This window comes from Hyperolius riggenbachi, chromosome 12, assembly GCF_040937935.1.
Source record: "Hyperolius riggenbachi isolate aHypRig1 chromosome 12, aHypRig1.pri, whole genome shotgun sequence".
NCBI lineage: Eukaryota > Metazoa > Chordata > Amphibia > Anura > Hyperoliidae > Hyperolius > Hyperolius riggenbachi.
This window is the reverse complement of record NC_090657.1, coordinates 214,526,682-214,550,266: the sequence shown is the minus strand read 5'-3', so window position 1 is coordinate 214,550,266 and position 23,585 is coordinate 214,526,682. Positions and strand designations below refer to the sequence as shown.

At 45.8% G+C, this 23,585-nt stretch overlaps 2 protein-coding genes across 2 annotated transcripts in view; one reads left to right on the top strand and one right to left on the bottom strand.

Moving 5' to 3' along the window:
- The window catches only part of BTBD17 (BTB domain containing 17), a 530,053-nt gene that overhangs the window by 444,595 nt on the left and 61,873 nt on the right, over positions 1-23,585 (bottom strand). The gene's annotated exons all lie outside the window — the stretch shown is intronic.
- GPRC5C (G protein-coupled receptor class C group 5 member C) overlaps positions 1-23,585 on the top strand; it is a 50,131-nt gene that overhangs the window by 18,875 nt on the left and 7,671 nt on the right. Inside the window, exons 2-3 of the mRNA XM_068263565.1 lie at positions 7,725-8,760; positions 22,913-23,007. Of these exons, the coding sequence (XP_068119666.1) occupies positions 7,728-8,760; positions 22,913-23,007 (1,128 nt within the window). The 5' untranslated portion in view covers positions 7,725-7,727. The remainder of the gene's footprint in view (positions 1-7,724; positions 8,761-22,912; positions 23,008-23,585) is intronic.

Below are 23,585 nucleotides of genomic sequence, written 5' to 3'. Positions count from 1 at the left end.
CGCTATACTGGGGCACTATTCTGGCTATACTGGGGCACTATTCTGGCTATACTGGGGCACTATACTGGCTATACTGGGGCACTATACTAGCTACACTGAGGCAACTAAACTCCCTACACTGGGGCAACTATGCTAGCTATGCAGCCGCACCCCAGCCCCCCCCCCCCCCCCCATAGCCTGCTGCGCACGGCACTGTCCACTAGGTCGCGCAAACAACCGGGGGCCGCATCCAAACAACACCCCCCACCCCCACCCCCACGCCGTTCCCCGGAGAAAAATTTGGTCAGACAGTGTTCCCCGGGTCGGAAAAGGTTGGGAACCACTGCTTTAAATTGATATATTTCTTATTTGTAAATGTTAAAATGAATGATTTAAAGTGGTCCTGAAGATTACTTAAAAAAAAAAAAAAAAAAGATTCACTTGCCTGGGACTTCTCCCAGCCCCTTGCAGCTGTCCTTAAAAATCCTACATCCCCCGCCACAGCTCCGTTTATTCACCGATGACTTATAAGTCGACGGCCACTGTGTGGCTCTGGCCGTGTGCATCCTTATTAGTACTCCCGTTTCTGGGAGCGTCTTGCGCAGGAACAGTACGAGAAAATCTCTACTGAGCAGGATGCTCCTGGCAACGGGAGCGCGAACGAGGACGTGTCCGGCGAAAGAGAAAGTGAGCAGTGGTGGGGGACCGGAGGATAGAGATGAAAGCAAATAGCTTGCAAGCTGCTCGCCGCAAACAGCGGGCCCTGTACTACTTCTGGGTCACAATGTCCCGGTGAAGTATGCCTGCCCGTGTCTGCCCGCGTCCTTTAGTACACATGCCTTGGCCCGGTGATGCGCGTCATTGCAATCAGGAACGTGTACCGCCGGGCCAGGGCATGCGTACTAAAGGTTTCCTGCTTGGTCCCCTAAAGCAGACTAGCGCCAGCTTATGATTGAGTTTCAGGTTATTGATCGATTGAATGGGTTACTGAATGCAGGCGAGCAGATGGGGTTGCGGCAGAATGATGCCAACAAAGGCCGTGGTCCCCTCAATTCTTTGAGATTCCTACTGAAAGTAAACGGTCATTACTGTCGCTACAAAAAACATCCACGTGTCTGTCATATCCAAGGGCTGGCTCACACTGCCCGCAGCACAGATCAGGATTATGCCAGAGCGATCAGACTTACCCCCTTTTTTCCTGGGGATGTCCTGCTGGGGGGGTCTGATCGCCGCCGGCTTGCTGCGCTTTGCGGGGGGGGGCTCTTCAAAGCCCCCCTCCGCAGCGTTTTCGGCGCTCCGTCCCTCTCCCTTCCCCTCTGAGCGGCATTGTAGGATAGGCCTCAGCCTATCATATGCCGGCGATCCCCGGCCAATCAGAGGCCGGGGATCGCCGATCTGCCTCACGGAGCTGCTGCGCAGCAGCGCCGTATGATGTAAACAGCAGGGATTTCTTCCCCGCGTGTTTACATTTTTACGTCGAGCCGCGATCGGCGGCTCTCCGGCTGTTCACAGAGACACCCTCCGTGAACTGACATGGAAAGGCCTATGGGCATTAGCTGGTCGTTAAGTGGTTTTAAAGGACAACTGAAGCAAGTTGGATCTGGAGGCTGCCATATTTATTTCCTCTGAATCACTACCAGTTGCCTGGCTGTCTTACTGATCCTCTGCCTTTAATATTTTTAGCCATAGGCCCTGAACAAGCATGCAGCAGATCAGGTGTCTCTGACATTATTGTCACATCTGACAAGATTAGCTGCATGCTTGTTTCTGGTGTGACCCAGGCACTACTGCAGCCAAATAGATCAGCAGGGTGGCCAGGTAACTGGTGTTGGTTAAAAGGATCGGAGTGCACACGCAGCTAGCAAAGTGCTAATCGGCCCAGCAGAGCCTGAGAAATCCTCCTGCTCGGCATAGCCCGAGCTCAGCTCGGGCTTACCGCCAGGAAGGTTAAACTTGCAGGCGCGGCCGAATAATTAGCATGAAGAGTGAGGTCATGTGACCCCCAGTTCCGTGTCACCGTGACATAGTGTAGCAGGTACATGGCACTGGCTGTAGTGGAATATTTTGGTGATGTTTGGGTGGTGCGTAGCGCCGGCATTCCACAAGCTGCGGCACATCGTACCGTCGCCGTTCTTCACACACAGTCGTTTACTCGCCTGGCGAGGAGCCTGGATATTAACCCCCACCTACCCAGAGAGCCCTGGCTGGCTGAAAGCCCTGCATAACATCTGCATTTCAGTGGTCTAACGTCTAGCTGAAGACAGTTTACATTAAACTTGCATGCCAGCTGTAATCCCTAGCATCTCATTGGCCAGCACCTCCTCATTGATGAACTACCTGGAAGCTGTAAAATTGGTCAGTGATTGGCCAATCAAAATTGAAGGTGTGTTCCGGGCTTAAGACCTATGTGTGTGTTCCAGTTCGGGGTATATTTAATACCTTGCTTTAATGATGGTCATGTCATGATTTGTAAAGCTCTGATTGGCTGTGATCACATGATCAGAGACTTGCATATCTATCAAGTGACCTGACTGATCACATGCTTCTCCAGGCGTTCTCCCAGACATCACTATCGCAGAGCACAATGATATGCTGCGCGGGGCACATAAGGATAATTCGGGGCTCCAGCCATCGCTCCTCCCTCCGAGTTGCGTCGACACTGAGGGCAAATAGTATTTAACGCCGCCGTGGAGTTTAGCGGCACCGGGAGAGCCGTCATTCGTGCACATCTCCCAACTTTTTGAGATAAGAAAGAGGTACACAGGAATTTGGCTCCCAAAGAGGGACTGTCCCTCCGAAAAACGGACTACTGGGTGCAGCTCAGCGCCGAGTGCTGAAACTATGCGCCAGTATAGCAGTAATGATCTAGTTCTTGGGGCGCTTATGGGTAATTTAGGGTTTTGGTGACTGCCAGACCCCGAATTACTTCTCCCTCTGAGTCGTGGTAACTTGGAGGGGGAATAGTTTGTAAATCCCCCAGGAATTTGAGCTGCAGCAGGGTGGGCTGTGCCAAGTTCACCGGCGGCATACTAGACAAGATGAGACAAATAACATTTATATTGCACTTTTCTCCTGGCAAAATCAAAGCGCTAGAGCTGTAGGCACTAGGAGGTGCTCTATAGGCAGTAGCAGTATTAGGGAGACTTGCCCAATGTCTCCTTACTGAATAGGGGTAGGCATACTGAACAGGAAGAGCTGAGATACGTACATCTACCAAGGGCTATGATAACGGACACAGCCCACAGTGACGGGGGGGTAACCTTTTGTCCTCTCTGTTTTTAAAGCAAAAAAATTAAATATTGTCCGCAGTTGTGCTTTAAGTTCACACTTTAAGTTCTGTGTTTGTGCAGCAGTCTGTTGCACAGCAGGTGGAGGGGAGGGGTGGGGGGACTTATTACTGGAGGAGGAATAGACACATGGAGACAGACAAAGGCGTTCTGTGGATGGATTTGTTGTGTACACTGTGTTACCCATTCCCTCTGGCAGGAACTGGTTTTCTGTTTACTAAACCTGAGCGATGTGCAGTCATGTGTCTCCCCCACATCCCTGACAGTGTTACCGGCTGGCCCTGTGGCACGTCCCGCGGGACAGGCAGTGAAAGGGTTACCCATTTAATGAAAGTGAGCGTGGCGAAAGTTACATAACGTGAAACATTGCGTTAGTAATTATCTCTGTATGACATGGCATCATTAATGAACTATCACATGGCTACCATTTCATCATAAACTTCGTCTGGCGACACCATGGTCTGTTTATAAAGGGCGTGTTCGGGGGATGCTTTCTGAGTTCATCCCCCATACCCCCCTTCCCCTCCCCCGAGGGTGGCATTGTCGCTCAGAGCAGGGACAAGGTCCTCCAGCACCCAAGGCTGAGACACCAAAGTGCGCCCCTCCATCCCTCCCACCCCAGCCGTCACACACTGATTGCTATTAGACTAAGAGGTGCCACAGGGCCCACAACCTCCCCAACACCTTAATATCTAGTTATCTTGCTTGCAGTCACTGCTATGTATCCCCTTTTCCTATTTCTTTCTGCTTCATACACAATTAGGAATGACAGCTGAATAAATTGTGCGCCCCCTCCTACACTGCGCCCTGAGGCTGGAGCCTCTCCAGCCTATGCCTCGGCCCTGTTGTCGCTAACCACATCAGGGCCGCGCAGCTCTTGTCCCTGTATTGTGGCCGCCTAAGCCCAGCCTTGCATGCGCAGTAAGCCAGAGCCACAGGCTCCTGGATGCTGCACATGTGCAGCCGTGCTGGCGTGTCTACTGCATGGCCACGCTGCAAGACAGGAAGGAGCGCGGCCCCAATTTGGAGGGGACATCTGAGTAGAGAGGGAAGCCTCAATAGGATCCTAAGGCTTTCCTCTCTTAAAGGATACCCGAGGTGACATGTGACATAGACATGGGTATGTACAGTGCCTAGCACACAAATAACTAGGCTGTGTTCCTTTTTTTTTCTTTCTCTGCCTGAAGGAGTTAAATATCAGGTATGGAAGTCACAGTTTCTGTCCGGGTCGGAACTGGATCAGACTATAGCATAACCCTTACTGATAAGTAAATACAGCCATAAAACATGAACCATCTATCTGATGAAAAAACATATGGGCCTCAATTCACTAAGCTTTATCAAACACTTTACCGAACGTTTGATAATTTACTTCATGGGTAAAATCTCATTTTTAATTCACTAAGGTGTTACAGATTTCTTGAATGTCTTATCGATAAAACATTCGATAAATATGTTACACCTTCGTGAATTCAAAATTAGATTTTACCCATGAAGTAAATTATCAAACGTTCGGTAAAGTGTTTGATAAAGCTTAGTGAATTGAGGCCATGGTGTATTCCCAGTATAAGTCTCTTTTTCCACTTGCTGCAATTCCACCAAGTTTTCGGATCAGACATGGTGTGAGCCCCTTTCCCATTTGGGAGTGCAAGAAAATTGTATAAGGGTTCCTACACACATTCAATTTTGATTGGCCAATTTTACCACCTCCATGTAGTATGAGAGCTTATGTACACAATCTGTTCCTAGTATTTAACGTCTGTTGGCTCTCATACTACGTGGAGTGGGTTAAGTTGACATATGGCTAGCCAATCAAAATTGAATGTGTATATGCAGCCTAACTGTGTCTTTTTGTTTTTTTTTTGTTTGTTTTGTTTTTTTCCAGCAATGTAAAACATGTTACTGAACTTTATTACCCACCATTGAAAATTGTAACCGATCCAAACCTGTGATAATAGCATCCAAAAGCTCCCAGTGAGATTGCATAACAAAATTGAATTGCACTGCATTGGTGATTACGATTTTTAAGTGGAAAATGGTCCTTAGGGCCCCTTTCCAATCAAGCTTAATCGCAAGTGCAACTGAGCTGCATTGGCCATCACAAAAGCTGCTTTCCCACTCACTGCAGTTGCGCTGTATAGCCGGGAACGAGTAAGATCGCGGCAAGAATTGTACAAGCCGGTGATCACGTGTGGGACAAGAATGGCGCGCACTAGTGAGAAATGCGCAACGTGAAATCGCAATGCTCTAGCGATCGGCAAAACGGCTGCAATTTACTTTTTTGGATCGCAGCTACTGGAAAAGGGCCCTTATGCTGGGTACACACCATACGTTTTTCCACTCGATTTTCCACCCGATTGTTTTTTCTGCTCGATTCTGCACTTGATTCTCTTATCTTCCACCCGTTTTTCTTATCTTTTTCCATTCACTACTATGAGAAATCGAGCTAAACGATCGGAAAGGAATATCGGACATCTCGGAAATTATCTATCAAAACCCATCTATCGGGGATAAAAACGTATGGTGTATTCCCAGCATTAGAAAGACTAATTTCTCAGATAAGATAAGATTCAGAGGTGCATTTGTTTGACCTTGATAACCTGTAAAGAAGCAAAGGCAGAAAATACTGTCAGACAGGAGAAGAGAGGACACTCATACAGCTATCTGAGGATCAAAATATCCAGGATATAATTCATCTAATATTAGGTTGTGAAATTTCGTCCAGGCACCATGGAAAGCAATGTCCTATTCCTGTGTCCTGACATGCACTTTAAACTGCAAATGATTTCATTCAGCGACGTTTCAACAGCTTTTAATAGAACGCTAATGGCTGGGCAATCTGTTACCGTTCCCTCAGGACTATTCTGGTGGTTTGTTCCACCCCTTCTCCAGCAGACGGTTTTGTGATAATTGTCCTAAAAATGGGTAGCTTTATTACTAGCAGCGGGTGGAAGAGGGGTGGGGGGGGGGGTGGAGTTTGAGTCATCGTCATCACATAAATAATGTGTTCCTGCTTTTTTTTTTTTTAAAGTTGGAGAACTTTGGTTTTGCTGGTAATCAGTAAACCTATCATGCGTACGCGACATATTCTATCCTATTCTTGCCTACACCATCATTGTCACTCATGTCTTCAGGACTTCTCACAGGCCTCTGGAACCCTCTCCCATAGCAACCTTGCCTGCCTGTAACTTCTGAACCCTTGAAGCACAACCTTGAGGGCTTGTTTCCACTGTTGCGACGCGATTTCGGCCGCATTCCGACGCTTGTAAAAACGCATGCGGATGCGTTTCCACATGCGTTTTTACCCGCGATTTCGCATGCGATTTCGCATGGCAGGGTGCCATGCGAAATTAACCATGACACTGCCAGGGCTAAATAAAATTGAAAAAGGTGCGAAATCGCGGGTAAAAACGCATGTAACCAACGCATGCATTTTTACTATTAAATACATTAGCGGCGATTCGCACGGATTCCCGACGCAGGCGAAATCGTTGGCTCTTTTGTGCGTTTTTTTCATGCTGAAAAAAACGCACCTCAACAACGCTACAGTGGAAACAGGCCCATCCACTTGTATTACATGTGCGGATCTGCATGCGTTGGACGCATGCAGATTCGCGATAGTGGAAACGAGCCCTTAAACTCAGTTGTCAAGCAAGAGTAGCACCTGCTGGCCAAGGTGTACTGCCCACAGTGTGTAGAACTCCCTGACAGTCTTGCTCAGTACATTACCTGTGTTTCCTCCAGTCTCCCTTTAAAGTGACTGTAAACTCATAAGGGCAGGGCTCTCTCCAGTTGTTTGTTGTAACAGCTATATCTTTGTTGGACTGTTCTACCTAGTAATTATCATACTACAAACATTCAAATCTCTACACAATTTATGCCCTGGAAATCTAAAGGATGTGTTTCAACAGCACCACGCCTCCCACAACCCCAGATCAACAGAATTGAATACTTTGGCCTTCCCCAGTGTCCACCTCGAAAAAATGTGTAGCCAGAGCTTTTTGCCATGCTGCCCTTACCCTTTGGAACACCTTACCACACTCACTCAAGACAGCTCCATCTCAGGAGAGGTATAAACCCAAATTGAAAGGCCACCTATTTAGCCATTTGTGGACATATAGATTTTTCCACTGTAGCACAATCCAACACGTACCTAACTGATGTTCTGAGACTTGTGGTTTGAGTTCTACAGGAGCAAAGCACAATGCAAATATTATTGGTATGTTGCACTCCACCTCAGTTTCATGCACACATGTAATTATTTTGTACAGCACTATGGAAGATGATGGCCCTATATGAATTTAATGAGTACGAACATATACATTACTTCAAGCTTCTTTGCAAATATTAATACACACATACAATATTAATCCCATTAAGCTCATCATCAACCAAAAATATATAATGTAGGAGAAGTCTGCTTTCATCTCTTATGACCTCTGTCCTTGTGATTTGCAGAACATGGCCGTCTTGACCAACCTCTCCCCGTCTTGGACTTTCTTGGCTTCCATCTTCCTCCTGGCCAGCTTCCCACATTGGACCACAGCTCAGACTACTCCTCCGGCTGGATGTGGAACTGGACTGCTCTGGATGTATTATAATTTATGTGACTTGCAGGCCGCATGGGGCATTGTTCTACAAGCGATTACCAGTGCAGGCATTGTTTCCACGTTTATCCTCACCATTGTCCTAATCGCCAGCTCCCCTTTCATTCAGGACCAAAGAAAGAAGAGCATGCTGGGAACACAAGTGTTCTTCCTTATTGGCACCTTTGGACTCTTCTGCTTGGTCTTCGACATGGTGGTGCAGAAGTATTTCTCCACCTGCGCATCCAGGAGGTTCCTGTTTGGTGTCCTCTTTGGCATGTGCTTCTCTGCCCTATGGGTACATGCAATAAATCTCAACTACCTTGTCAGAAATAATGTCGGGCCAAGTGGCTGGCGAATGTTTGGGATGGTCTTGGGTCTCTCTCTTGTAGAAGTTATCATTAATACTGAATGGCTTATTATCACCATCGTACGGACAACGAGCAGTTTAGGACCATGTGACATTGCCAATCAAGACTTTGTCATGGCGCTGATCTACGTCATGTTCCTCATAGTGGCTGGCTTTGTGACCGCCTGGCCAGCACTGTGTGGGAAATACGGTCACTGGAAAAAGCACTCCATTTTTATCATCATCACGCTGTTCCTCTCCATGTGCATTTGGATCGTCTGGATCATTATGTACGTCTATGGAAATGCACAGGCTGGAAATCCCACTTATTGGGATGACCCAACGTTAGCCATTGCCCTTGTATCCAACGCTTGGGCCTTTATTTTCTTCTACATTATCCCTGAGATCTCTCAGCTAACCAAACCAAGTCTGGAGCAGTCGTTTGAAGAAGATCTCTACCCTTCGAGAGGAGTGGGTTATGAAACTATCCTCAAGGAACAAGGTTCTCAGAGCATGTATGTGGAGAACAAAGCCTTCTCTATGGACGAGCCACAGGCTGGTAAGTGATTTAACGTTTACACCTTCACAAGATGACTGGCAGCACATAAAAATTTAGATGAACAAACTTGATATCATTTTGAGATGTGTAACATTTTTTAAAGTAGAGTTCCTGGCATGAAAGGAATATTGATAGAGCTATTGTTGGCCTGAGTTGAAAATGTCACTTGCTTGTGTGTTGAGTTGCCTCCAATACTTCACGAATCCCTGGTCCAGAATATTTCTGCAGATCAGAAGTCATGATCCTAACAGCAGGGACGAGCGAGAAAGCTTCTGGCATTCTCGTGAGAATTTCTTCCAATTTCGGGTGGTTTTACAAATTTTCGGAATTGCAATGAAGTCAATAGTGCTGACTTTAGCAGTTAATAGCAAAGCCCTTATACATGCTAGATTCTCCAAATTTGCTAGGCTAGGTATGTAAAGGGGAGCAGTGGTTTTGTCAGGGTTCCCCATTAGTGCAGTGTGTTGGCAGTGTCCACAGTAGGCAGTTGGGCAAGTGTGAGGGGGGGGGGCAGCAGTGTATGCGGGTCTACACGAATGTATAGCAAGCCCCAACAAAGCATCTTTACATGTTCCCCTTAATGTTCCTAGCAAATTTGGTGATTTAAGCATGTATAGGGACTCAGCTATTAACCGCTAAAGTGGTGGTATTCTTCAAAGCAATTTCGTCCTCAAATCTGGCGTTGAATTTGCAGAAATGTGTACAGGTGAAAGTTTAGTAAGCGAAAATGGGACGATTCACAGCGAGATCAAACTTAAGGTGTGTACACACATCAGATAAAAGTCTTTGGAAAATGAAGGATCACAGACCAATGTTACCCCCTTCCATGTAGTATGAGAGCCATACTCTAGTCTACACAGTCTTTTCTATGGAGCTGAACTCCGCATCAGACAGAAATCTTTGCAAGATGCTGCACACAAAGATGCTGTACACATTCAAAAGATCAGTATCTGCAAAAGATCAGTTCCTGCAAAAGATCCGTTCCTGCAAAATGCATTCACAGTCTGATATCTAAAGATCTCATACACACCTTGTTTAACAGACATTCATCTGCAGATCCATCCTGGTGGATCTGATCTGCAGATAAATATCCATTAAACAAGGTGTGTATAAGGATCTGCAGATATCATATGAATGCATTTTGCAGGAACTGATCTGTTGCATGTGTACAGCATCTTTGTGTGCAGCATCTTGCAAAGATTTCTATCTGATGGGGAGTTCAGCTCCATAGAATAGACTGTGTAGAGTATGGCTCTCGTACTACATGGAAGGGGGTAAAATTGGTCTGTGATCCTTCATTTTCCAAAGACTTTTATCTGATGTGTGTACACACCTTTAAAATATTTACCTGCTTGTCACTACCAAACACCTCCCTGCTGGTTCAGAATCTTCCAAAAGCAAAAGATTAGCATGGCAGCCAGACAGCAGTGGCGGACTAAGGGGGTGGCAACAGGAGTGAGCCGCTCCGTGTGCCACCATGGCAAGGGGTGACAACAGAGACCTCCTGCAGCCGCACAAATGCAGAGTATTGCAAGTGGAAGCAAGCCATGCTTTTATCTCACCTGCTCCATCGCCAGAGCCCAGCAATGTCCGACATCCTGCTACCTCTCAGCTCTCCCCCTAGTGCTGGCATCTCTTCCTGCACACTTGTAATCACATGATGCAGTAGGACATGCTGGGCGCTAGGGGGAGAGCTGAGCAGTGACAGGACGCATCGGTGGACTCCGGCAGTGGAGCAGGTGAGATAGCGGCACGGCTTGCTTCCACTCACAATACTTCGTAGTAGCAGAGTGTTAGGTGAAGGTGGGCTGCAGACAGAGTCTAAAGGTGAAAATCTATTAACCCTTCGCACACTCACATGCAAATGTTCAAACAATTGCATTCACAGATTCACTCATCCAGGCACAACTGTTATCCCTACAGCTAAATTAAAAGCCAGGGTTTTAGTTCACAGAAGAATGCATTCTTATGCTTAATCACCTATACTGCGCAGAAGTACCCAGGTAAACATAGGTGTCCTAACTCTGGCCCTGTAACATGCATAGTGCAGACATGCAAACACATTCATTGCATCAAACCTATCAATGGATTAGGAGCACACATCCTAACTTCCTCTCCTGGGAAAGACAGTGCATCTTACCAATCGCACAAGGGAGCTAATGTTATGTGTCCATGTGCACAATGCGCATACACCAGCATAAGCTGTCTGCATGCTGACAAACATACAGGGGAAGGGGGAGTGCACCGAATTGGACCCTAGCCACAGGGGTCAATGATAAGAATAAACATACATATATCCAGGCACATCGCCTCTAGTTAGGACATTAAATAAATTATTAGGGAAAGGGAGGTGCTGAAGGGGGTGTGGCTAAAAAAACAGCAAAAATCTATTAACCCTTCGCACACTCACATGCAAATGTTCAAACAATTGCATTCACAGATTCACTCATCCAGGCACAACTGTTATCCCTACAGCTAAATTAAAAGCCAGGGTTTTAGTTCACAGAAGAATGCATTCTTATGCTTAATCACCTATACTGCGCAGAAGTACCCAGGTAAACATAGGTGTCCTAACTCTGGCCCTGTAACATGCATAGTGCAGACATGCAAACACATTCATTGCATCAAACCTATCAATGGATTAGGAGCACACATCCTAACTTCCTCTCCTGGGAAAGACAGTGCATCTTACCAATCGCACAAGGGAGCTAATGTTATGTGTCCATGTGCACAATGCGCATACACCAGCATAAGCTGTCTGCATGCTGACAAACATACAGGGGAAGGGGGAGTGCACCGAATTGGACCCTAGCCACAGGGGTCAATGATAAGAATAAACATACATATATCCAGGCACATCGCCTCTAGTTAGGACATTAAATAAATTATTAGGGAAAGGGAGGTGCTGAAGGGGGTGTGGCTAAAAAAACAGCAAAAATCTATTAACCCTTCGCACACTCACATGCAAATGTTCAAACAATTGCATTCACAGATTCACTCATCCAGGCACAACTGTTATCCCTACAGCTAAATTAAAAGCCAGGGTTTTAGTTCACAGAAGAATGCATTCTTATGCTTAATCACCTATACTGCGCAGAAGTACCCAGGTAAACATAGGTGTCCTAACTCTGGCCCTGTAACATGCATAGTGCAGACATGCAAACACATTCATTGCATCAAACCTATCAATGGATTAGGAGCACACATCCTAACTTCCTCTCCTGGGAAAGACAGTGCATCTTACCAATCGCACAAGGGAGCTAATGTTATGTGTCCATGTGCACAATGCGCATACACCAGCATAAGCTGTCTGCATGCTGACAAACATACAGGGGAAGGGGGAGTGCACCGAATTGGACCCTAGCCACAGGGGTCAATGATAAGAATAAACATACATATATCCAGGCACATCGCCTCTAGTTAGGACATTAAATAAATTATTAGGGAAAGGGAGGTGCTGAAGGGGGTGTGGCTAAAAAAACAGCAAAAATCTATTAACCCTTCGCACACTCACATGCAAATGTTCAAACAATTGCATTCACAGATTCACTCATCCAGGCACAACTGTTATCCCTACAGCTAAATTAAAAGCCAGGGTTTTAGTTCACAGAAGAATGCATTCTTATGCTTAATCACCTATACTGCGCAGAAGTACCCAGGTAAACATAGGTGTCCTAACTCTGGCCCTGTAACATGCATAGTGCAGACATGCAAACACATTCATTGCATCAAACCTATCAATGGATTAGGAGCACACATCCTAACTTCCTCTCCTGGGAAAGACAGTGCATCTTACCAATCGCACAAGGGAGCTAATGTTATGTGTCCATGTGCACAATGCGCATACACCAGCATAAGCTGTCTGCATGCTGACAAACATACAGGGGAAGGGGGAGTGCACCGAATTGGACCCTAGCCACAGGGGTCAATGATAAGAATAAACATACATATATCCAGGCACAGCTGTAGGGATAACAGTTGTGCCTGGATGAGTGAATCTGTGAATGCAATTGTTTGAACATTTGCATGTGAGTGTGCGAAGGGTTAATAGATTTTTGCTGTTTTTTTAGCCACACCCCCTTCAGCACCTCCCTTTCCCTAATAATTTATTTAATGTCCTAACTAGAGGCGATGTGCCTGGATATATGTATGTAGAGTCTAAAGGTGGGTACACACATCAGATAAAAGTCTTTGGAAAATGAAAGATCACAGACCAAATTGATCTTTTGCAGATACTGATCTGTTGCATGTGTACAGCATCTGTGTGTGCAGCATCTTGCAAAGATTTCTGTCTGATGGGGAGTTCAGCTCCATAGAAAAGACTGTGTAGAGTATGGCGCTCATACTACATGGAAGGGGGTAAGATTGGTCTGTGATCTTTCCTTTTCCAAAGACTTTTATCTGACGTCTGTACCCACCTTAAGGCACGTGTGGAACTCCAGGCCTGGAGGGCCAGATCCATGCCAGTGTTTAGGATGGACTGAGAAAGAGAGGAATATGTTCTACCTGATGGACCACACCTTTCCTGATTCAGACCCATCAATTCATTTGAGCTGTGCCAAAAATGTGTGAGGATCTTAAGGCTCATACACACATCAGACTATAGTCTCTGGAAAATGAAAGATCACAGACCAATCTTACCACCCTTCATGTAGTATGAGAGCCATACTCTACACAGTCTATTCTATGGAGCTGAACTCCACATCAGAAAAAAAATCTTTGCAAGATGCTGCACACACAGATGCTGTACAGACACAAAAGATCAGTATCTGCAAACAGGGGCGTAGCAATAGGGGTTGCAGAGGTAGCGACCGCATCGGGGCCCTTGGGCCAGAGGGGCCCCGAAGGGCCCTCCCCCAACTACAGTATTAGCTCTCTATTGGTCCTGTGCCCATAATAATGACTTCTATAGATACTTTGAATACTGGTAATCCTTAAGAGACTGTTTCCCATGCTTTTCTTGCACCTCTGACACTGTAGTTGCCATTGGCAGGTTTTGGTGCGCCGTATCAATTGTTATGTATAGAGTGCTTTGGGAGGCCCCATTGTCAAACTTGCACCGGGGCCCACAGCTCCTTAGCTACGCCACTGTCTGCAAAAGATCTGTTCCTGCCAAAAATCCATTCCTGCAAATTGCAATGATAGTCTGAGATCTGCAGATCATCATACACACATGATTTAATGACATTCATCTGCAGATCAAGCAATCATCTGCAGATCTGAAAATCCATCCTGGTGGATCTGATCTGCAGATGAATGTCAGTTAAATCATGTGTGTATGATGATCTGCAGATCTCAGACTATCATTGCAATTTGCAGGAATGGATTTTTGGCAGGAACAGATCTTTTGAGTGTGTGCAGCATCTGTGTGTGCAGCATCTTGCAAATGTTTTTTTCTGATGTGGAGTGCAGCTCCATAGAAAAGACTGTGTAGAGTATGGCTCTCATACTACATGGAAGGGAGTAAAATTGGTCTGTGATCTTTCATTTTCAAAAGACTATGGTCTGATGTGTGTATGAGCCTTAAGGCATACATGGGGTGGGGGTACTTCAATTAGCAATGCAAAGTCTACCTTGATGATTGAGGTACCCCCACCCCACCTATTCCTTATGCTAAATACACACTTGAGATAAAAGTCTCTTTAGAAAAGGCCAGATCACAGACCAATCTTACCCCCTTCCATGTAGTATGAGAGCATATCCTGCACAGTCTATTCTATTAAGCTGGACTCCCCATGAGATAAAAATCTTTGCAAGATGCTGCACACACAGATGCTGTACACATTCAAAAGATCAGTATCTGCAAAAGATCTGTTCCTGCAAAAGCTCCGTTCCTGCAAATTGCATTCATAGTCTATGAGATCTGCAGATCCTCATACACACCTTATTTAACAGCCATTCATCTGCAGATCAGACAATCATCTGCAGATCTGAAGATCCATCCTGGTGGATCTGATCTGCAGATGAATGTCTGTTAAACAAGGTGTGTATGAGGATCTGCAGATATTACACTATGAATGCATTTTGCAAGAACAGATCTTTTGAAGATACTGATCTTTTGAATGTGTACAGCATCTTTGTGTGCAGGATTTTGCAAAGATTTTTATCTGATGGGGAGTTCGGCTCAATAGAATAGACTGTGTAGAGTATGGCTCTCAACCTACATGGAAGGGGGGTAAAATTGGTCTGTGATCTTTCATTAATCTTTCAAGTGTGTACACACCATTAGACTCTGCCCACCTTCGCCTAACACTAACTCGGGCCCGAACACTAGCCTAACCCTATTTTTCACATGCAGAAAAACAATTGACAGCAATGCAAAACTGTAGTGCTACGTACACACATGAGACAACGATCGTTCGTTGAGAACGACGATCGAACTTTGAATTCATGAAAGAACGACCTAAGTAAAGTTAGTTTTAAAAGGTGTGTAACGATCTGATCGTTAGAACGAACGTTACATCACGTAAAGCAACTATTGCGCCTGCGCATAAAAATGAGAAGTTTCACAGAGAAATAGTGAAATGCGCATGTCAAGCCTAGTACGAACGACCGTTTCCAACGATGTACTACTTTTGCAAACGATCGTCGTTGGTTAAAATCCGCCGAGACAGAACTTTGTTTTGTAGCGATTTGGCTCGTTCGTCGTTTGCCTTAATAGTCGGTGGTTCGTTTTTTGTAACGATCGTCGTTGGTAAAGATCGGGGAACGATCGTTACAAACTAGTATAGTCGCATGTGTGTACGCACCTTTAGACCACTTATGTAGAAAAACTGACGCACAGAAAAACTGGAGAGAGGCCTTAACACTAACCTGCCCCTATTCTATACCTCACACTATTCCCTCCCCCCCCCCCTTCTCCTGCCCCCTTCCCTTCCTCACTTTTACCTAACACCAACTTCCCCCATACCTATACCTAACACTACCCTCCCCTATACCTCACACTGCCCCCTTCCCTTCCTCACTTTCACCTAACACTAAAGTCCCCCATACCTATGCCTAACACTAACCTCCCCTATACCTCACACTATTCCCTCCTCACCCCCGCCCCCCTTCCCTTCCTCACTTTCACCTAACACTAACCTCCCCTATACCTATACCTCACACTATTCCCCCTCCCCCTCCTTCTCCTTCTCCTGCCCCCTTCCCTTCCTCACTTTCACCTAACACTAGAGAAAAGTGTGTGCATCAAACAAAATAGAACCTGATATATATGGCTTTGCAAACTTGGCCTAATTGGCTTAATCAAGAGACATTGCTCATGCAAATTTGCATTTGCTTTCGCATGCCAGAATATGCAGGGTCTTTTAAAGAGACACTGAAGCGAAAAAAAATATATGATGTAATGATTTGGTTGTGTACTATGAATAATTACTAGAAGATTAGCAGCAAAGAAAATATTCTCATATTTTTATTTTCAGGTATATGGCGTTTTTTCTAACATTGCATCATTCTCTAATATCTGCAGATTACACAATACTCAGCATTCAAAATGATTATTTCAGAGCAGTCTGTGAACTAATGACCTCTCCTCTGGCAGAGAAAAAGTAAACAGTTGAGATAATAAAAGTCAGAAGACAGCCCTCTCCACGACTTTTGAAAGTCGTAGAAATGAATGACTTTTTTGCATAGAGATAACAATTGGAGTTTCTTAACTCTTCCTGTACTGGAAACAATTAGGCTGATGTATCTGATCTTAATGTTTTATTTCTTAGCTGTACTACACATACAAATCATAATATCATATTTTTTTTTCCGCTTCAGTGTCTCTTTAACTAATTACACCGCAAAACTATGCCCTGCCCTGCAGTCAACATTCTTATAAGAGACTAAAGTGGAAGATGGTGGCTTCCATAGTGTCATCAATTTAGGTTTCCTTTGAAATCGAGAATAAAAGACATAAGCATATCCCAGCTGTGCAGATTTTTTGTTTTGTTTTTAACCCAAAAAAGGAACTGAAGATCAAGACAGCTGTAGACCTTTCACTTTTAGGCTTTTTAGTAAACACTTGAAAGACAAAATCGACCATGAAGCTCCTTAACCAGGGAAAAGTGCACAATGGAAATCAGCTCATGACCAGGATAAGAGGAATTCCTCAGCACGCACTATCGCCGGCCCGCCAAGGGGACCTAATCCTTGCTGACACGAGACCGCAGCCTGATTCCTTCATCTTTTCTACTGACTTTTCTTGCAATACGTGCTTTTTCGTGTCATCTACGCTGGGCCGGTTCTAGACTTTTTGCTGCCCGAGGCAAACTTATGAGGATGCATCACTTTCTCTGTTAGGACAGCAGTGCCACCTCCTCCCTCTTTCACTGTGCAAGTCAAATGAGTCACTGCTGCTCTCCTGGCTCCCCCTACTCACTCACTGTCAGACTCCTCACACAGCACAACAAGCTGCTTTTCCTCAATGCTGCTCTCCTGGCTCCCCCTCCTCACTCACTGTCAGACTCCTCACACAGCACAGCAACCTGCTTTTCCTCAATGCTGCTCTCCTGCCTCCCCCTCCTCACTCACTGTCAGACTCCTCACACAGCACAACAAGCTGCTTTTCCCCAATGATGACCTCCTGGCTCCCCCTCCTCACTCACTGTCAGACTCTTCACACAGCACAACAAGCTGTTTTTCCCCAATGCTGCTCTCCTGCCTCCCCCTACTCACTCACTATCACACTCCTCACACAGCACAACAACCTGCTTTTCCTCAATGCTGCTCTCCTGGCTCCCCCTCCTCACTCACTGTCAGACTCCTCACACAGCACAGCAACCTGCTTTTCCTCAATGACGCTCTCCTGTCTCCCCCCTCCTCACTCATTGTCAGACTCTTCACACAGCACAACAAGCTGCTTTTCCCCAATGCTGCTCTCCTGCCTCCCCCCTCCTCACTCACTGGCAGACTCCTCACACAGCACAACAACCTGCTTTTCCTCAATGCTGCTCTCCTGGCTCCCCCTCCTCACTCACTGTCATACTCCTCACACAGCACAACAACCTGCTTTTCCCCAATGCTGCTCTCCTGGCTCCCCCTCCTCATTCACTGTCAGACTCCTCACACAGCACAACAAGCTGCTTTTCCCAAATGCTGCTCTCCTGCCTCCTCCCTCCTCACTGTCAGGCTCCTCACACAGCACAACAAGCTGCTTTTCCCCAATGCTGCTCTCCTGCCTCCCCCCTCCTCACTGTCAGGCTCCTCACACAGCACAACAAGCTGCTTTTCCCCAATGATGACCTCCTGCCTCCTCCCTTCTCACTCACTGCCAGACTCCTCACACAGCACAACAAGCTGCTTTCCCCAATGCTGCTCTCCTGCCTCCTCACTCACTGTCAGACTCTTCACACAGCACAACAAGCTGCTTTTCCCCAATGCTGCTCTCCTGGCTCCCCCTCCTCACTCACTGTCATACTCCTCACACAGCACAACAACCTGCTTTTCCTCAATGCTGCTCTCCTGGCCCCCCCCTCCTCACTCACTGCCAGACTCCTCACACAGCACAACAAGCTGCTTTCCCCAATGCTGCTCTCCTGCCTCCTCACTCACTGTCAGACTCTTCACACAGCACAACAAGCTGCTTTTCCCCAATGCTGCTCTCCTGGCTCCCCCTCCTCACTCACTGTCATACTCCTCACACAGCACAACAACCTGCTTTTCCTCAATGCTGCTCTCCTGGCCCCCCCTCCTCACTCACTGACATACTCCTCACACAGCACAACAAGCTGCTTTTCCCCAATGATGACCTCCTCACCTTGCGCTCCTCTTGATTCTCCTCCTACTCTGACTGCATGCTGATACAAAAATGCCGCCCCTGCAATTTCTGCGCCTGATGCAAATTTTTCACCTTGCTTCATGACAGAACCAGCCTGGCATCTACGAAATACTTTTTACGCACTTGGCAAGTAAAGAGTAAAAGTAGGCAAAAAAAAAAAGGCAAATTGAATGCATGTGATAGGCAGCTTGGACCTCTGCCAATCAAAACTGACAGGAAGTACATTGGTCTGGTTCCAAACTCCATGTCATTTGCATTCAGTTTGCATGCAAGCCGGATTGGTTGGCATCCCATAAGCCATCTGTAATTTCTGTATTTTAACTGCTTGTTGGAGATTGAAATTCTGTTTTATTGATTAGCTATGAAATATCTCTTGTGTAAAGTTATTGTATTAGGCCTCTGATATTCCTCTTAGTCATCGCTGGTCTTACTACTCCCATCACTGGGATTTCCAGCGTTGTGGCTGGATATATAGAGGTAATTAAAGGGAACCTGAGACACCTATGGAGGCTGACATATTTATTTCCTTTTAAACAATGCAGATGGCCTGGCTATCCTGCTGATCCTGTGTCTCTAACAATTTTATCCATAGCCCCTGAACAAGCATGCAGCCAATCAGTAATAACAAACAGAGGCGCCAACAGGATAAAAGGAGAACCATATATAAAAACAATAAAAGCACGGGGGAGCAAGGGTGGACCTGCCTCCCCAATATTCAAAACACAACCACTGTAATCAGAAAATGCAAAGAACATTTAATTTGTACTCCAGAATAAACAATTTGCAACGCGTTTCGCGGGTCCCAAGCCCGCTTCTTCAGGCAAAAATACAAAAAAGGAGCAGCTTAAGGTTGTGTACTCTCAGCGCACAGTCACAGAGGCGCTGTGCTGAGAGTACACAACCTTAAGCTGCTCCTTTTTTGTATTTTTGCCTGAAGAAGCGGGCTTGGGACCCGCGAAACGCGTTGCAAATTGTTTATTCTGGAGTACAAATTAAATGTTCTTTGCATTTTCTGATTACAGTGGTTGTGTTTTGAATATTGGGGAGGCAGGTCCACCCTTGCTCCCCCGTGCTTTTATTGTTTTTATATATGGTTCTCCTTTTATCCTGTTGGCGCCTCTGTTTGTTATTACATATTGTTATCCACCTGGTGGATGGGTGTGGACACCCTCTTTCTTCCTACTACAGAGAGCGACTTCTTAACCTGAGTGGGGACAGGTCAATATCCCCATATGCGCTTATAGTGGTTGCCTGATCCTTGGCAACCCATGTTTGTGAGTATATCTCTCATTACTTACTATATCATCTCGTATTATCAATAATACACTATTGGGGGCTCCCGTCTCTATTTTTGTCTCCTTACATGCAGCCAATCAGGTGCTCTGACTGAAGTGTGACTGGATTCGCTGCATGCATGTTTCTGGTGTGATTCAGACACTACTGCATCCAAATAGGCAAGCAGGACTGCCAGGCAGCTGGTATTGATTAAAGCAAACCTGTAAGGTTAAAAAAGAAATTGATATACCGTGTGTCCCCTAAAGCTAGACCTTCCCCGAAAGTAAGGCATCCCTTATATTTCAAGCATGCTTGAAATAGAAGACCTACTCCGAAATTAAGACCTAGCTGGGGGAACGCTGTGTGTATGGGGAGGTGTGTGGTCTCTTACCGCACCTCCCTTGTGGCTGTGTCCCCCTCCGTTCCTAGTAATTCCTCCGGTGGCGGCGACATTGTAATCTATCTGTGAAGGGCGCCCCTTGACCCTCATGCAGTACGCTAGTTCAGGCTCTGCGCTGGCGCTCTCTTCCTGTCATCATGTGCGCCCAGCTGATGCATTGATTAATCAATGTGCACCTGGGGCGCATCAGCCGGGCGCACATGATGACAGGAAGAGAGCGCCAGCGCAGAGCCCGAACTAGCGTACTGCATGAGGGTCAAGGGGCGCCCTCACAGATAGATTACAATGCCGCCGCCGCCACCGGAGGAATTACTTGGAGCGGAGGGAGACGCAGCCACAAGGGAGGTGCCGTAAGAGCCTCCCCATACACACAGCGTCTAGCCCCTCCCACCCCCCAAAATAAGCCCTAGCACTAATTTCCTCCCCAAAAAGCATATAAGACAGTGTCTTCTATTCGGGGAAAGACAGGAGTTGCCTTAGTAGAGGGAAGCGTCTGGATCCGGAGGCGTCGCCCCGTCTCTCACCACCTTGCCCTTCCAGCACTGGGAAAGTTTGTGGCGGCGCTCCTGTATGGGAATGAGCGCGGCTGCGCTACGCGGGACAGCTCTGGCCTGAGCACTCGTATGGAGCCACTGCTCGAAATTGGGAGAAAAGGCCAAACCTATGCAGCTCTATGCTACTGCTTGTCACCCAGCGCTGAACCGGTGAGGGAGAGTTAGAGTGGTCAGAAATGCCGAATTCCAGCCCAGAAATTCTCATTACCGAAAATGCAGAAGTAAGGTTTTTGGGTTTTGTTTGTTTTTTTTTTTTGGGGGGGGGGGGGTTAATTTTGTTAAAGTTAATTATGATACTTCTGAGTATTGGACCAGTCAGAGAGTGCTGAATTTTACCACAGTAATCAGAATACCATGGAAACGGTATTTGATAGGCCAATCAAAAGACTCATAAATACTCGGTAGCATTCGAGTCTTGTGTTTTGGTCTAAAATTTCAGTGGTAATCCGATTTTCGTGGAAAAATTTGGCACTCTCTGATTGGGTCAAAGCTTCCGAGTTCTGTGACGGGGCTAAAATTAGTGCGGCATTTCCAAGGAAATCTGATTTTTGATTTTGAGACCGATTTCAGGTTACCACTGCAGTAAGCCCAATTACCATCAGAAATGTGAAAATGTAAATTCCGCTGAGTCCAAATGAGCATCCGGGGAGGGGGATGGTGAGCGAGAAGCCTCTGGATTATCCAGAGCCTCCCCTTTACCTAGTTAAAGTGAACCTCCGGACTAAAAATCGACTCAGCAGCACTAGAGAGGTGTTTCTTTAACAGTTTCACAGCATCAGAACTTTGTTTCTCTTATCCAAGCCTCATTTTTAGCTGCACAGAGAAAAAATGCCCGGGCTTTTTTCCCCTGATGCTGTGCAAAGCATGATGGGATTTCTGATCTTGTTGTTCTCGTTCTGCTGTTTTGGTGCAAATTTTTTTTTTTACATTTTGAATTTGACATTTGAAGCCTAGCGTGTGCAGCTGGGAGGGGTTATCAGGACACAGGAGAGTTGTAACTGTCTCTCCTGCTCCTTGTCACCTTCTTTCAACCAAAAAGATGGCTGCCCCCATGACAAAGATGGCAGCCCCCATGAATCACAAACATTTGCCTGTTCTTTTAAAACAGGGTGGGTAAAAAATTATATTACCTATCTATTCTAATTAACATAACTAATGTAACTTAATGACAGTATGTTTGTTTAGGCTGAAGTTCCCCTTTAAGTACCCTTTTGAGGCACATTTTCCAAATACACTTTAACCTGTTTACAGCCACAAACAAGTTTATCTCTGTGTAAGATAATGCACTGCTTTTGGCCTCAGTCAGCAGAACTCATGCTGTAAATTCTTGGAGTCCTTTGATGTCTCTCTCTAAGCAAAAAACATAGAAAGCAGAAGTCCACTTTTACTGTCTTACACTGCCCCCTAGTGACAAGTGGCTATAAATACACATTACAGCAGTACTCAGAAGCAAGGTGGTGTAACAAAGAAGAAATAAATAAAATTGGCCTGGAGCACTTGCAAGCCGCTAAATAAAGCGGCTGTTAAAGGGTAAAAGGAAATAAATATGGCAGTCTCTATTTGCCTCTTACTCGCAATTTGGGTTCCTTTTTTTTATGTTCCATGCAAGCTTTACAAGGATTTTACGTCAAACCGACAAACATTGACTTTGGGTGATACCTTTATTAATGACCAACTTTTACTTGGTTAATTGCAAGCTTTCCAAACGCTGTCTCTTCTTCAGGCATTATACAGAGCTGGATCGGTTCTGGCCCAGTTCTTTAGAATGCCTGAAGAGGAAACTTAACATTTCAAAAAGCTTGCAAGTCCAGCTGGCTAGGTGTCACCGGAATTGACGTTTGTTGGTTTGATGTCTGCATTTCTGCACCATGCCTAACACCGGAACACACTTCACCAGGATTTCACCTAGGACTTTCCAAATCATTGTGCATGCAACAATTGTTTATTTATCGAGTTCCTCCCCTTTTTGTTGTGTATTGCAAAATGATTGACCAATCAAAATAGAAGTTTGTGTTGCCTGTTTCAGCCAATCAGATTTTGGGTTCCATTGTCAGCATTGCACAGAAAGATGTCGAATTTGATTGGTTATTGTGCCACACAGGCCTGGTTTTTTTTTTTTTTTACACAAGCTAACATTGTGTGTCTTTTCCATTCTGACAGCCAAAAAGCCGGTGTCGCCCTACAGCGGGTATAATGGACAGATGAGGAGCAGCGTGTATCAGCCTACAGAGATGGCCATTATGAATAAGAACCCGGTAAGGACAGGACTAGTATACAAGCTGGGGGCATCCTGAGTTGTTAGGTATTGTGGGACAGCATGGAGGGCATCTTATACCGTACATACTGGTAGCAGAGATCAGCACACACTGCAGCTAGTTTACTATCAGTATAGGCACAGAGTAACCGCTTATATTGGGGGTAGCAGATATCGGCACACACTGTAGCTAGTTTACTATCAGTAAAGGCCCAGAGTAACAGCTTATACTGTACATACTGGAGGTAGCAGAGATCAGCACACTAGGCAGCTAGTTTACTGTACATACTGGAGGTAGCAGAGATCAGCACACACTGCAGCTAGTTTACTATCAGTACAGGCCCAGAGTAACAGCTTATACTGTACATACTGGAGGTAGCACCGTAGCAGAGATCAGCACACACTGCAGCGAGTTTACTATCAGTATAGGCACAGAGTAACAGCTTATATTGGGGGTAGCAGATATCGTCACACACTCTAGCTGGTTTACTATAAGTGCAGGCACAGAGTAACAGCTTATACTGTACATACTGAAGGCAGCAGAGATCAGCACACACTGTAGCTAGTTTACTGTCAGTA